Here is a 15,313-nt window from a genome sequence, read left to right as displayed (position 1 = left end):
CAGTACTGAATGTTGGACAGTGAGGGGTCGAGAGAAGTGGTAGCGAGGTAGAGCTGGGTGTCGTCAGCGTACATGTGGAAACTGACACGGTGTTTTCGGATGATGTCGCCAAGGGGCAGCATGTAGATGATGAGAAATAGGAGGGAGCCAAGGATAGATCCTTAGGGGACACCAGAGGTTACGATGTGCGGGTTAGGTTGATTGGCCATGATAAAAATTGACCCTTAGTGTTAGGGGGGATTAAATACGTGGGGTTACGGGGATAGGGTTTGGGTGGGATGGCTGTCGGTGTAGGGACCGGGTGCTAGGGTTTGGATGATCAGCCATGACCTCGTTGAATGGCGGAGCAGGCTCGAAGGGCCGAATGGCCTACTCCTGCTCCTATCTTCTATGTTTCTATGATGCGGGAGCGGGAAGGGAAGCCTTTAGAAATCTTTAGGAATAGACAGAGTCTGTGACTAACCCTTGAGGAGAGGAACTGGATACTTTTATGATTACGATAGCAAAATACTGCAGATGTTGGAAATCCGAAATAACAACAGAAAATGCTGGAAAAACTCAGCAGGTCAGGCAACATCCGTGGAGAGAAATTTGAGTTGACGTTTCGGGTTGGACCCTTCTTCAAAACTGGAAAGAAAAGAAACTAGATCGGAGGCAGGGCTGCGATCGGACAAAAGAATAAAAGAAACAAAAGAAGTAAAAGAGGTTAGAAGCTAGACGAGATGGTAATAGGCTGGGATTAGGTGTAAAGTGTACTGGCAGGGCAAAAGATAGCTGCCAGGTGTGAGAGAGAAACAAAAGGAAAGGGGGGGGGGAAAAGGAGTGGAACAATTACAAGAGAAAATGAAATGGGGGCCGAGCTTATGATCTGAAATTGTTGAACTCGATATTGAGTCCAGAAGGCTGCAGACTGCCTAATCGGAAGATGAGGTGCTGTTCCTCGAGTTTACGTTGAGCTTCCGTGGAACAATACAAGAGGCCAAGGACGGTGAGGTCCGAGTGGGAATGGAGCGGTGAATTAAAATGACAGGCGACCGGAAGCTCGGGGTCACCCTTACGGACTGAACGGAGGTGTTCCGCAAAGCGGTCACCCAATCTGCGTTTGGTCTCCCCAATGTAGAGGAGACCACATCGTGAGCAGCGAATACAGTATACTAGATTGTGAGAAGTACAAGTAAATCGCTGTTTCACCTGGAAGGGGTGTTTGGGGCCCTGGACAGTGGGGAGGGGGGAGGTATAGGGGCAGGTGTTAGATCTCCTCCGCTTGCACGGGAAGGTGCCAGGCGAAGAGGAAAGGCTGTTTGGGGTGATAGAGGAGTGGACTAGGGTGTCTCGGAGGGAGCGGTCCCTGCGGAATGCTGAAAGGGGAGGGGAAGATACGTTTGGTGGTGGGATCACTTTGGAGGTAGCGGAAATGCCGGAGGATGATCCGTTGAATGTGGAGGCTGGTGGGGTGAAAGGTGAGGACAAGGGGAACCCTATCGTGGTTCCGGGAGGGAGGGGCAGGGGTGAGGGCAGAAGTGCGGGAGATAGAACTGACACGGTCGAGGGCAGTGTCAACCACAGTAGAGGGGAATCCTCGGTTGCGGAAAAAGGAAGACATGTCTGAAGCACTGGTGTGGAAGGTGGCGTCGTCGGAGCAGATACGGTGGAGGCGGAGAAACTGGGAGAATGGAATAGAGTCCTTACAGGAAGCGGGGTGGGAGGAAGTGTAGTCCAGGTAGCTGTGGGAATCAGTGGGCTTGTAGTAAATATTGGTCGATAACCTATCCCCAGAGATGGAGACGGAGAAGTCGAGGAAGGGAAGGGAAGAGTCCGAGATGGACCATGTGAAGGTGAGGGAAGGGTGGAAATTGGAGGCAAAGTGAATGAAATTGTCAAGTTCGGGGCGAGAGCAGGAAACGGCACCGATACAGTCATCAATGTATCGGAAAAAGAGGTGAGGGAGGGGACCCGAGTAGGACTGGAACAAAGATTGTTCCACATAGCCCACGAAAAGGCAGGCATAGCTAGGACCCATGCGGGTACCCATGGCAACACCTTTGATTTGGCGGAAATGAGTGGAGTTAAAGGAGAAGTTGTTCAATGTGAGAACAAGTTCAGCCAGGCGGAGGAGGGTCGTGGTGGATGGGGACTGGTCGGGCCTCTGTTCAAGGAAGCGCCCTCAGGCCATCCGGGTGGGGGGTGGGGGATGGAGGTGTAGAGGGATTGTACGTCCATGGTGAAAAGGAAGCGGTTGGGGCCAGGAAACTGGAAACTGTTATGATTACTTCATTGCATGTGATATTACATTTTTTTTTGGTTGTGTTCTATATATTTGTTTTCTAGTCTGGTATAACAAACGTTGGTTGTGTGTCCTTATTTTCTGTTCATGTTAGGAAACTTCAACACTTTTCTTCTGTTACTGGTTTAAACCTGTTTTCTTCGTATCGCCTTCCAAGTACAGCTGGCTATATTTCCTAGGTCTCTTTGTTTGATATTTGTGTTGGCGTTTCTGCATTTCTTCTTGCAGTAACTCTTGCTCAATGCTGTCATTGCTATTTCAGCTGTTCTGTTGTGTATGGTGGTAACTCTGAGTTGGGACAGGTTCCACTTCCTCCCTTTCACTGTGTTTGAGTTTTGTAGCTGTGTCACTTTTTGGAAGGGTTACAATAGCAACATATCTAGGGTTTATGTTTTTTTACTGTTGTCTTGATTTGTTTTCATTGTTTTTCTTTGGTATTTTCTCAGTTGCAGAAAATGTAGGGTTTCTCAATACTTTGCCATTTTTTTTTGGAGGGGTGGGAAAGTCAGCATCTGAATAAAATTGGGTGTGTAAGAACAAGGTAGAATTATTGCTGCGTCCCTGATTGAGTTTGATGCGTGGAATAAATGCTTTCATTGTATTGCTGCTGAAGTAAGTAAAATCACGTTCTTAAAGAAAACATCATCACACGTTTAACATAAAAATGTAGGTATATCAGGCAAATATTTGGCTGAATTTTTAATTTTATCTTGATATTCAGTGTTCTATTGCTATAAACACCAACTTCAAAAGTTTCCAATGGGAGGGTGTTTCTGTATCGGTCTAAATCTAAAACGGGAAATCCTGAATATGTCATATTGTACTATGAAGCAGAATTCTGGGATGCAGGATCATGCCCCTGATTTTTCATACAATGATCTTTGCAGTCCCAGCATATGGCGAGTAGAGGCCGCAGATCCTGGGCAGGGAAAATTGGTGGGAGAGTCGTCCATGCTGCTCTTGCTCTTTTGGTGACAGTAATATTGTAGCATGGATAGAGGCCTGGCAGCAGGTGGATTGCTTCTCCCACCCCTTTGATTGTGATGGTGTATGTCTTGGGCAGACTAGTGAAAGGATGAAGGGTAGGGCAAACAATCCATACAGTTGGACATTTGTGTAATTTTCATCTGTGTTGACTTCTATTTCTGGTCAACTGTTGAAGTTCTAATGTATAGGTTTTACCATTGCAGTTTTGTTTTACTGTTCTATTTCTTAGAGTTGTGTAGTTCATTCATTATTTTATATGCTTGCATATATGGTTGCCGTGCACATTTTATCCGCTAACATGGATTTGATGTAGTGTCCAAATGTTTAATAAACATGGCATGCTGTATATGTGCACACTGTTTATGTATATAATATATATTTTTAACTTTTGTTAAAGGTGGATGATCCATTGGCTATCCTTATTCTATTCGATGAGGCCCGCAGTAGCCTGTTGAAAGGATTATACCCATGTGCTGACACTCAGTTGATAACGTTGGCTGGTCTCCTTCTTCAAATCATCTATGGAAATTATGAGAGTAAAAAACATAAGCAGGGATTCCTCAAGTGAGTATATCTTAAGTGATGTGTCAAATGTAGACAGTTAAATTAGATCCACAGGGGTTTCAGCTTCAAGACTTTTAACAGCTCTCGCTGCTACTTTGTCTCCCAGCTGATTATTTTGGTAGTCTGGACTAGAAACTTCCATTATTTAGTGTCATAAACAAACATGTCTCACTCAAATAATTACATTTGGGAAGCCCTTTATTGCCTATCTTAATTGTTAGACCTTAGGTATAATTAATGGAGAGGAAAGTACTCCCCTACCTTCTATTTGGGGGAAAAAACACAATATGGTCTTCCCTTTTGGGTCATCTCTTCATTACATTGTAGTTGTGGCCTTGTAGAGAACTGCTATTTCTGGTCTCTAGACCCTTCCCGAAACCACTACAGCGGAGGACAGCCCATGTCAAAGATTAAAACCACAACAGTGATTTTAAAGGACAGGACAGGGCTGGGCTAACTGAAGTCGCTCATACCAGATAAACTCTAGTTATTGGAGTTTTCCTAGTTGAGGCAGCTCTGAATCGGCCTGCAGGTATGTAAGAAGCATTGGCTTCCGTTAAATCAAGAAGTTAATTTCCTAAAATTTACAAGATATTGTATGCTCTTTAGTGATAGTACATTGTACAGAACACGCTCCGTACATTGTACAGAACACGCTCCGTACATTGTACAGAACACGCTCCGTACATTGTACAGAACACGCTCCGTACATTGTACAGAACACGCTTTCTACAGCACTTCCTTTCCCTATCACTAGAAAATTAAGGAATTGAAGGAAATATCTGCAATTTTTACCAGAACACTATTAATGATTTCAACAACTGCAGTAAACAACACACCAGAATACAGTTAATCATGTACAGAATAATATACAATCTGCAGTGTGTCCCAAAGTAGTTATACTGAGGGACTGAGATGATGACTTAAACCTCAAGAGTAAAACTAAGTGGTTTATTAGCATCTTAAGCCCTTGATGCCTTGGAACACCTTCCAGAAAGTTGTCTTTTGTATAATGTAGAAAAATATAAAGATTTCTTACAGTACTCAAAATGTTTTTTGCCTGCATTATAGATAGCACTGGTTAATACATTTCCATGATATTACTACAGGTTGAGTGTCCCAAATCCGGAGTTCTGGAATCCGGAATGTTCCAGACTCCAGGACGATTGGTGGCAGGGGTCCGGAATCCGTAAAATGTTCCGGAATCTGGACACCCTGAGGGAGGCTTACCAAAAACTGGAAATAGCGCAACCTGGGCCCAGGCATTTCCGGACTCGGCACGTGTTTCTGATGTCCGAAGTCTGGAAATATAGCAACCTGGGCTCGGGCATTTCTGGACTTCGGACATCAGAAACACGTTCCGAGGTCCGGGGAAAACCGGCTCGGCCTCGGTCCCGAGATTGCCAGATTCAGGATGCTGAACCTGTACATGATTCAACAAGCAATGATCAAGAGTTTTTGTGCTCAATAGCAAATATCATTCCCATATACTGTATCATACAGTATTGTAATACTGTGACATTATAATTGTAACTTCTGATATCTAACCATAAGCTTGAATGAAAGAAATGAAATTGGAGAAAATAATCTTAAATTTTGTAGAGAGAGAAAAGAATCTGTTATTTGGTTAAAATCAAGTTGTGCTTTTCTAATGTATTAAAGTACTGGTAAGAAATTCCCCTTTCAGCTATTTTAACAAAGTTCTTAACCCATTTAAAGTCATTTCTCCCCTTCAAATTTAGACGCAAGCATGATTTCAGTGCATACAATGTTATGATCAGGGCAAGTGATTTTCCCATGAATTTCACCTTAAAAGTGCAACTTCCCCAGTCACTTTCTTCAGCCACTAGTATTTTAATCAGGACCTTGTTTTAAAGTGTGGCTGTTCTGTCTCAGTCTGCTTAATACTAAATTTTCCAGTTGGCTACTGTATAGGGGCAGCTGGCTTTACAATCAACAACCTCTCTGGTTAGATTAACCAGTTGAAAGTGTTCTTCAGTGTCAGTATTTTTTGCAACTGGTGAGTTTTAACATTTCTCTCACAACTGCCCTGTGATTTTTGGTCATTTTTGCTGTGTTAACTCACTTGGCATCAGTATAACACATTGGCATCCTTTTGACAGAACTGCTTAAAAAATAGTTCTGTAAAATCCTAGTGTATTTGGATAAAAGATTTTCTTGTAATTTGTATCTGAGGTAGTTCACCCAGTAGAATGGAAATCTGTTTTTTTTTATTTCTACATAAGCAGATATGTTGTCCAAATATTTCTATTTTTAAAATATAGGATGGAAAACATAAAAGAACACTTTTTTATAGCACGTCATTCAAGAAATGAATTTTACAAGAGTGATCTGTAGCATAGAGAACCAAAGTATTTTTGTTTGTTAGGTAAGGGTATCAAGGAATATGGAGTTGAGGTTCAGATAAGCCAGGATCTAATTAAATGGCGGAGCAGACGCAAGGGGCTGAATGGCCGACTCATGTTCCTATGTTGTTATGGTTTTTACATTTTTTGTTCCTTGTAAGAACATGAGTAAGCCATTCAGTCCCTCGGGCTTGCTCCTCCTTTCAATGAGATCATGGCTGATCTGCACCTCAACTCCAATTTCCCTTCTTTGCTCCATATCCCTTGATACCCTTCCCTAACAACAGTTTATCTGTCGCAGTCTTGATAGCTCCAATTGTCCCAGCATCCACAGCCTTTTGGAGAGATGGTTCCAAATTTCTACTACCCTTTTGTGTTTGAAAAAATGCTTCCTGGTTTTGCTCCTAAATGTCAGATGCCACATTTATTAAGCATGCAATAATAATTATTAACAATAATTAAAGATACGCTTAACAGCAGGACATATGGTAAAACCTTGCAAGTTTTTAGCCAGAGAATCCAAACTTGTTACGGTTTTGAGTTTGGGTTTTCAGGTTGATCAGACCTTAATCGAATTCCAAAGTATTTGTTCCAACATACACTTTTTTTTTATACCTTTTTACACCCCTTCTACGTGACAACCCAGACGTTTCTGCATTACCTAATACAATCCCATATAAGGCAGATTCTAATTAACTCCTTCCTTATCAATAACTTCAGTTTTAACAAGTTATTTTTCCGTAGACTGGTACAACTCCCCAACCTTCTTTCTAAGGCAGGTGCTTATCATCTAGTAAGGCTTCAAGGTCTTCCTAACAAAGGAAGCTTTTCTGCCTGTATGTTATCACAGACTGCCAAACTTAAAGCTCCCTTACTGGATTGCCATTTACTTAGGTTTATTGTCTAAACTATCCATTGCTTCTAGGTCAGTCTTAATTCAACAGGTAAAATCTAACATTACTACAATATAAAGAGAAATCAATAGCAGTATAACATTAGCAGACTTCAAGACAGTCTGACAAACCCTTTCCTTACACAACCTGGCCTCATAATTTAACCCTCTAAACCCTGGTATAATTCTGGTGACCTTGCACTGCACCCCCTCCAAGGCCAATATATCCTTCCTTCAGTACAATGTTCAAAACTGCACACAGTACTCCAGATGGGGCTTGAACAAGGCTCCATACAACTGAACCAAGACTCTATACAGCTGTGTATTATATTTCTTCTGCGTCAAAAGAAATATAATACGCCGCTTTGTATGCTCAAAAGCCACAAAGGATTCTTGTTAGTGACCTCCTTAAGTTTGTGGATGCACAGATGGTAGATGTTAAAACCAAGATTGCATTTTTTTGAGTATCTTAAGAGGTTTCAATAGGGTGTCATATATACCAACTTGCTAACAGATTTAATTTCATACCTTTTGTATTCTAGTATGTTAATTTGTATTCTAGTATGTTAATTTTGCATAGAAACAGAAAATGCTGGAAATACTCAGCAGTTCAGTCAGCATCTTTAGAGAGAAAAGATAGTGGGCTGGTTTTTGTGACCCCCTACGGGTGCATACAAGATGTGTATGCACCCATGGGACCGCGCAAGGGTTTAGGCATGCGACTCGCATGCGCTAAAACCCAGCACTTGCGATCTGTCAGATCGCACGCATGCCCGGGAGAAGGACCTCTGCGGGCAGAGAGTTGTGATTTCTGCACAACATCCGCCCGCTGAAAGCCTTTAAAAATCTTACGCCTGGTAAAGCGTAAGGTCTGCTTTTACCAGCATGAGGTTTTTAAAAAAAAAAAATTTCACTCATTTATAATTTAAAAATACTTTAAAAAATATTTACGTTTATTTTTAGCCCCGTAAAAAACTTTAATTATTTTTTTCAAAAAATTAAATTTTTGTTTAAAATATTTAATTTAATGTAACTTTAACTCATTTTAAATGTGATTTTTTTTTAAATTTATTGAATGTTTAAATTTTTTAAGTGATTCCCATTCATACTTTTGACAGTTCTGTGCGTACAGACCTGTCAAAAGTGTGATGGGGGATTCCTTTCTTTGATTGGTTCCCCATGGCCCACGTTATCCCAGAGACTTTTGCGAACCGCCTGCGCTCCTGGGATACCTGGGCCTCTGTGCATTTCGTAGTGGAGAGGCCCAGGATCGGAGGTCTCGGGACCTACGGAGCCAGCAGGTAAGAACGTAGATTTTTTTCCGACCGGAGGCATCTGCACGCAGGAAGCTTCCGATTGGAAATTCAGGCCCAGTATTGATATTTCAGGTGTGTAATCCTTAATAACTAACCTGTCCTTTCTCTTCACAAATACCAACTGACCTGTGTATTTCGAGAATTTACTGTTCTAATTTCAAATTTCCAGCATTTGCAATTTTTAAATTTTATTTTACAATATATGTTAACATTGCTTTGACTGTATTACTTTCTTCAGATTTCCTCCTTTTCCCCCCTCTGTTTTTCTGAATGCTGGAGTATAATTCCACAAGAAACTGTAGATTTCCCATACTTCACCTAAATAGACATTCTTTATGACTATGGACACTGAATGTCACTATCATAGCCAAACAGAATTCTTCCCTCATCTAATGTCCTTAGGTGTGTACTTCCTGTTGCAGAAGCTGTGCCCAATTAATTTCTCTTCCCTAGCCCAGGGATGCTGAGGGCAATTGTTGCATTTCTACAATTCATCTTGACTATGATCAGGTAAATTCAGTGTAGAGCAAGAATTGAACGTGAGAGTTTCTGACGTGTGACTGAGTATCATAACACAATGCATTTGCCACTAATTGAGGTAATTTTTTTGCTATTGCACGAAATGCTTTTCCTCAACATCCTTCAATGTTCAGCAGCACTGCTGAAGTGAACACTGGTTGTCTGTTCTGTTATGTGCAATGTTCATTATAATATTATGTTACTTAATAAAATCCTATGCATTTTAGTGAAGAAAATCTCAAGTGTATATTACCATGCACCAAACTGAAAAGCAAGGCCCCACATTGGATTGGTAGGATTCTACATGAATACAAGGTCAGTTAAAAAAAAATATTTGATATTTGACATCATACTCTCATTAATTTGATTTATTTTCTCAATTATTTGACAATTTCTCAAAAAATTACTTTATTCAACATGCATTACTTACACAACATAATTTACATTGCTGTGTAAAATACTCTTACAGCTAAAGGCAAAATGATGTATCTTTAATGTACATATTCATGTGGTGTGAATTAAGTTGGTTTATTTGGCGTGCATCAAAAGATGAGTTTGGGCCTCAAGTGTAATCAAACTCCAAGCCTTCCTGTTTGCAAGTAAAGCCTCATATTAGGTTATTTTTCTTGGACTCTTAAAGTGAAGTAGTTAAATTTTACATTTTATTGACTGCTCACCCTTTTTAAGTTTGTTGTTCAAACTGTGTTATCACATTGGTGCATTGATCAGCACTAAGGGTGATGAGCAGTTTTCTTCCCTTCATTCCTCAGATGATGAATTCCTCAGCACATATGTAGAAGATGACATGCAGATGTAGACATTTCTCCAGATGAATGGTATAACTCATGCTCTTCTCATACTTTTTTGCATCTGAGTTGAAAGTGGCATAATTGAGACCTGTGTGTTATCACCCTGACTGCCCTTTTAATTAATGATGCATGGTATGGAGAAGGCCTATGAAGCGAGAAAAGTTAAACTACAATTGTAAGAGTAGAAGGAAAGTGTGCCATAGATGAATAGTCTATTGCTTCCCATATGGCAAGTTTCTAATTTTGCCATCTCCCACAGGCAGGAATATAGTTTGAATATGTGGTTCAGATCAGGAGCTTGAAACAAATGAGTAAATCGAAAAATCTAACCTTTTCTAATTAACCATAAAAGCACAGTCATTTACAGCAGTGTCTGTGCTGGCTCTTTGCTAGAAAAATCCAGAATTATCCCTCTTTCCTGCATTCTCCCTATATCTTTCTCTGCTTCAAATATTTATCCAATTTTCCCGTAAAAGTGCAATGGTCTCTGCCTCAAACGCCAGCATGCTCCAGCAACCCTCTATGTAAAGAAATTTCACCTAACCTCTGTCTTCACTCTCTTAATGATCTTAAATTGATGACCCCTTGTCACTGACTCCACAACCAGGGAAGAAAGTCGCTCTTGCCCTGCTCTATCAAGACCATCATAATTTTAAAAACCTCTATTACATCTCCTCTCAGCCTATTTGCTCCAGTATAATCCCAGTATTTCAAGACTCCTCGTAACCATAGCTTCCCACCATTATCAAGGTGAATCTATGATGTACGCTCTCTATGGCTTTAATTTCTTTTGTGTAATGGGGCGCCCAAAACTGCATGCAGCACTCCCAACTGCGACCTACTCAATATGCACCATTATGAAAGGATTGCAGGATTGCTGCCTGACGGTGTAGACGAATGGATTGAGCTTCTTCCTTGAAACCTGAAAGCTCTGAGCTGGATAAATGGTTCATACAGGTGGTAGCTCCACATAGTGTAAGGCATTTGCTGTATAAATGACTGGCTGTCTAAATATCTTCAGTGTTGAAATATTTTAACTGATAACTCTGAGCACAATGAGTCGTCACAAACCTATCTTGAGTTACAAAACTCAAAACAATTAATATTGCGGGATAGTGGAATTAAAAAAAAAAAAAAAAAAAGTACTAACTGCTAAATAATCACAGGTGTTAATTGAAAATTGCATTATTTGCCAACAACATTGGCTGTAGTATTTAAACTGCAAAGTGGATATGACTGGAACATTTTGCAGACCTCAAATTCTGTCCTTTTTTGCACTGATAACTTTTTACTTCAGAATATGTATCTTTAAGAATATGGGGGGAGAAATTGGGTATAGCCCCGTTTGGGGCGCTAGTCCTGGCGATGCGCAAAGTTTAGTGCCAGGCGCAATTTAGCGCCACCTGCTGCGATATTGGGTTGCAGCGCCCCTGAAGGTGATTGCGGCGCTAAATCAGGCGCTGCACGATACTCTTAAGGCGCTAACCCGGCGGCGCAACCCAATTTCACGGCGGTGGGGCGCAGCGCAGGTGCTGTCAATAATCACTTTCCCCGAGACACACTGGCCCCGGCCAGCTCTTAAAGGGGCGGGTCATCAGCCACGGGCACAGAGGATAGCCCTTGTCCCCGAGAAGCCAGCCTCCTGGGTGAGCCGGGGCCTCAAAGGTCTGCAACAGAAGTCTGGCGCAGGATGAAGGCGTCGTGGCTGCTGCCTGGGAACTGCGCATTCACTGCGAGGATCAGCTGTCGGTGGTCACAGACCAGCTGGACATTCAAGGAATGGAACCCCTTGCGGTTGCGGAACTCCTCCGGATTCTCTACAGGCGCCGTAAAGCCACGTGCGTGCAGTCAATGGCACCCTGCACCATGGGGAAGTCCGCTATTGCAGCGAAGCCCTCTGCGCGCTCCCGCTGCTTGTCCGGGGTCATCGGGAAGGAGATGTACTGCCGCCTCCTTTTAAACAGGGCATCAGTCACTTGACGGATGCAGCAATGCACCGCAAACTGCGAGATGTTGGCTATGTCCCCAGTTGCGGCCTGAAAGGAGCCGCTTGCGTAGAAGTTTAGGGCAACAATCATCCTCACGGCCACCGACAGAGATGTCCCGCACCTTATCTGAGGCTGCAGATCTGGCTGAAGCAGCTGGCACAGCTCAGTCACCACCTCCTTTCTAAAGCGCAGCCTTCTGATCCACTGCTCCTCTGACATGTTCATGTAGGAAAACTGCTGTCAGAAAACCCTGGCAGCGTAAGGTCTGGTGTGGCGACGTCTGTTGGTCCTCCTCCGTCTGGCCATGCCTGCCCCTCTCTCCCTGCGTCTCTGTGCCCTTTCCAGATGATTCAGCAGCAGGACGTTCCCCTCCAATGCAGCCCCCATAATAAGTGCGCAAAGAAAGTTTTGCCGTTGGAAATGCTCACCAACAGCAAGGTGATGGTCAGAAGGCTGAAGTTCCTCTGCCAGCGCTGGCTCAGTGGTGAAATGGCTCGCAGTGTGCAGCCCAGCAACTCTCTGTAGCTCTCGAAGAAGTTGTGAGCCAAAAAGGCTGCCGCTTTTAAACCACACCAGTGCCCTTTAAATAACGCCCTTCCAGCCCGAGAGCGACTGGGGAAGGCTCCAGGTAAGCTGTCCTTATTAGCTCCAGGCGCTGCGGAGGGGGACGCCACTGAATTTCCAGTCCGGGGCGCCCAAAAGGCGTTGCACACTCAAATGACGTCATGATCTGCCTGCGCCCGTGAGCGGGCGCTAAGATTTAGCGCCGGCGCTAAATGTATGCTCAATATGGGGCGAGGTGCTGGGTTCACTGCGCCCGGTCGAAAATTGGCTAACGCCCCACTTCTCGGCCTCTTTAGGCGCTAATTGGAGGCGCTACCAACCGAATTTCTCCCCCATGATCTTTTACAGAGCCTTAGTGGTCGTGAAGGGATCAGTAAGGAGATGCACCATCTTCAGCGTCTCTTCCTGCAGATTTGCTGGGAATTTCCAACTTATGGAGCAGCCTTTTTCACAGGACAAGTATATACTAAAGCAAGCTCAAGTAGTCATAAAGTTGTCAAGGTGTACGTTGGTGTAAACACAAAAGGTCTGCATCTGCTAAACATGGAAACTAAGGTAAATTGACTGTACAATCTCCCAATGATCTTATAATGTAACAACAAGCATTTATTTAATACCTTCTTGAGCGCTTCACGCGATTAATTACTTCTGAAGTGACTTTTTATAGGCAATTGTACAGTTCCATAATTCTAGATTGCAAATTTTTTTTCCTCTCGAAGGATAGAGGTATGAAGCTTCTTCTATTTAAACTCACCGTTAAATTAGCAACCACTATACAATTAGCACAACAAATCGCATGACTGGTGTTTTAAGTACAAAGATTACACAACTTTGGCTTCCTGTTGAACCACGATGAGCTATAAATTCTGCATCCTATCCATCACGAAAACCACCTATTTCTACCTTGCCACATTGCCCACTCTGTAGCCAAGCTCCTGAAATATATGTGCAAGTGTCCTGGGAATGACTTCTACCAATATTTTTTTGGTAGTATGGATAGGTGATTTACCAATTGATTGTAGGTGTGAACTAGTGGCTGAAAACCTAGTTCCTCCTACTTTGTACAGGAAACTTTTTTTTATCCGGCACGGACGGGACCGACGTGGTGCCGGTTCATCTCAAATTCCGGATAACCGAACGCTATAGTAAAAAATACGGAGAACTGACAATTCCGTATAAAGCAACAAACCCTGTTGCTTAGCAACAAGTTCAGAACAATGGCCACAAGTTGCAAGCGTCTCTAGCTTAGCAACAGCTGCAGCCACACCCTTGCACAGCAACAGATGGAGGAACGCAAGTCAATATGAAGTAAAACCTACTCCTGAATTTTGCCGGTTAACCGAGATTTCTGGTTATTTAGGTGCCGGTAAATCTAAAGTTTCACAGAAATCACAGAATCACAGAAACCCCACAGTGCAGATAGAGGCCATTTCGGCCCATCAAGCCTGCACCAACCCATATCCCACCCGATATCATAGCCAATCAACCTAACCCGCACATCTTTGGACTGTGGGAGGAAACCGGAGCACCCGGAGAAAACCCACGCAAACACAGGGAGAATGTGCAAACTCCACACAGACAGTCGCCCGAGGCCGGATTTGAACCCGGGTCTCTGGCGCTGTGAGGCAACAGTGCTAACCACTATGCCACCGTGCTGCCCTGTAGCATCATATGTTGGTGTCCAAATACATAGTCACAGACCATTTCAGATAGAAATTCTTAACTGTTAGCGCTTTGACAAACTATTTCCTGAACTACAAATGCAATTGGTGGTAATGTTACTTTTCTTGATGCATCTCCATTTTTGTCAGGCTTTGCTAATTAGCCTTAAGTATGGCTCCCTCATGTGGCAGTTGGGTGAAGCAGATGCCTACTTTCAAATTCACAGTTTGGAAAATAAAATGAGCCTCGTAGTACACACTAAACAGGTAAGAAATTATTCTCAACAGTGCTGAGATAAAAGTGAACTGTTCTAATTTTGAAAAAAAGCTAGGAGCTTAAACAATAATATATATGGGTTTTGTAATTTAACAACAATTATATTTGAAGTGAACAAAAGCTAATGTAGTAAATAGAGCTAATTATAAATCAACCGAACCGTGACATCAATAGAACTGTGAAACATAATTTCCAAAATTTTCTTTTTGACAAAATCTTCCAAACCAATTAGGATTTCAAAAGGATTTTTGCTCAGTATTGTAAATAGACTAAGATTTTTTTATCATATAAGGCAGACGATACCATCAACCTGAGAATTGTGCAGTTTCTTTATTGGAACATGTGTACTTATCTTTCATTAACATTTATTTCTACCTCCATCCTACAGGCTGGTCTGATTGTGAAGTTACTGATGAAGTTAAGTGGCCAACTGAGTGTAAATGAAAGAAATTTGACAGAGAGACATGGATATGGGTAACCATTAAACATCAAGATATCTTTATCTTTTTGACCTGAAGTGCTTTGGATTATTAAGAATTCAAGAAAAAAATGCCACTGTTTGTGACTCGGCATGGTTTTTTGTTGTATATTTGTATGATATTGAAGAATCGGATATATCTTACTTGATGTGTTTCTTTTAACAAGTGCTTCGTACAGATTGAGTGTCTGTTTGATAATTTCATTGCCTGATTTCTTTGCTAAAGAAATAGTAGTTTTATCTTGTTCTTAAAGAGGAACAAAATCCAGCCTTGGATTATGCATTACTGTGATAGCTGTACTGTTCAGTACATTTTATAGAAAGACAATTTAGGAAAAAAATGTAATATTAATGTTTCCTTTTATTTTTTGCTAAAAATTAAAGCACCTTTTTATAATTTTGGTTATTAATTGTTTTGATTTTTTTCATGCATTATTGATGTATAATGGTTCAGTTATTTTGGAAAATGACAGATGGCAACCCAATCTAAATGGGGAAGTACTGGGATATGAAGATAAATTGGGTTTCCAGATACAAAGTCATTAAGAGCTATCCCACTAATCCAAAAACAGTCAAAAAAGCTAATGCTATGCTGGCCTTCACCACAA

At 42.0% G+C, this 15,313-nt stretch overlaps 1 protein-coding gene across 4 annotated transcripts in view; it reads left to right on the top strand.

Annotated features, from left to right (window-relative positions):
• Positions 1–15,102, top strand: part of krit1 (KRIT1 ankyrin repeat containing) — a 61,718-nt gene extending 46,616 nt beyond the window's left edge. For all 4 annotated transcript variants that reach the window (XM_085987968.1, XM_085987972.1, XM_085987969.1 and 1 more), the window contains 5 exons: positions 3,669–3,835; positions 9,156–9,243; positions 12,638–12,844; positions 14,101–14,217; positions 14,616–15,102. In XM_085987968.1, coding sequence (XP_085844094.1) covers positions 3,669–3,835; positions 9,156–9,243; positions 12,638–12,844; positions 14,101–14,217; positions 14,616–14,705 — 669 coding nt within the window. In that variant the 3' untranslated portion in view covers positions 14,706–15,102. The remainder of the gene's footprint in view (positions 1–3,668; positions 3,836–9,155; positions 9,244–12,637; positions 12,845–14,100; positions 14,218–14,615) is intronic.
• The last annotated feature ends 211 nt before the right edge of the window (positions 15,103–15,313 follow it).

This window comes from Somniosus microcephalus, chromosome 5, assembly GCF_052327205.1.
Source record: "Somniosus microcephalus isolate GS21.2 chromosome 5, FLI_Smic_1.0, whole genome shotgun sequence".
NCBI classification, from domain to species: domain Eukaryota; kingdom Metazoa; phylum Chordata; class Chondrichthyes; order Squaliformes; family Somniosidae; genus Somniosus; species Somniosus microcephalus.
The sequence above is the reverse complement of the archived record's forward strand: the minus strand, read 5'-3'. Positions and strand labels throughout refer to the sequence as shown.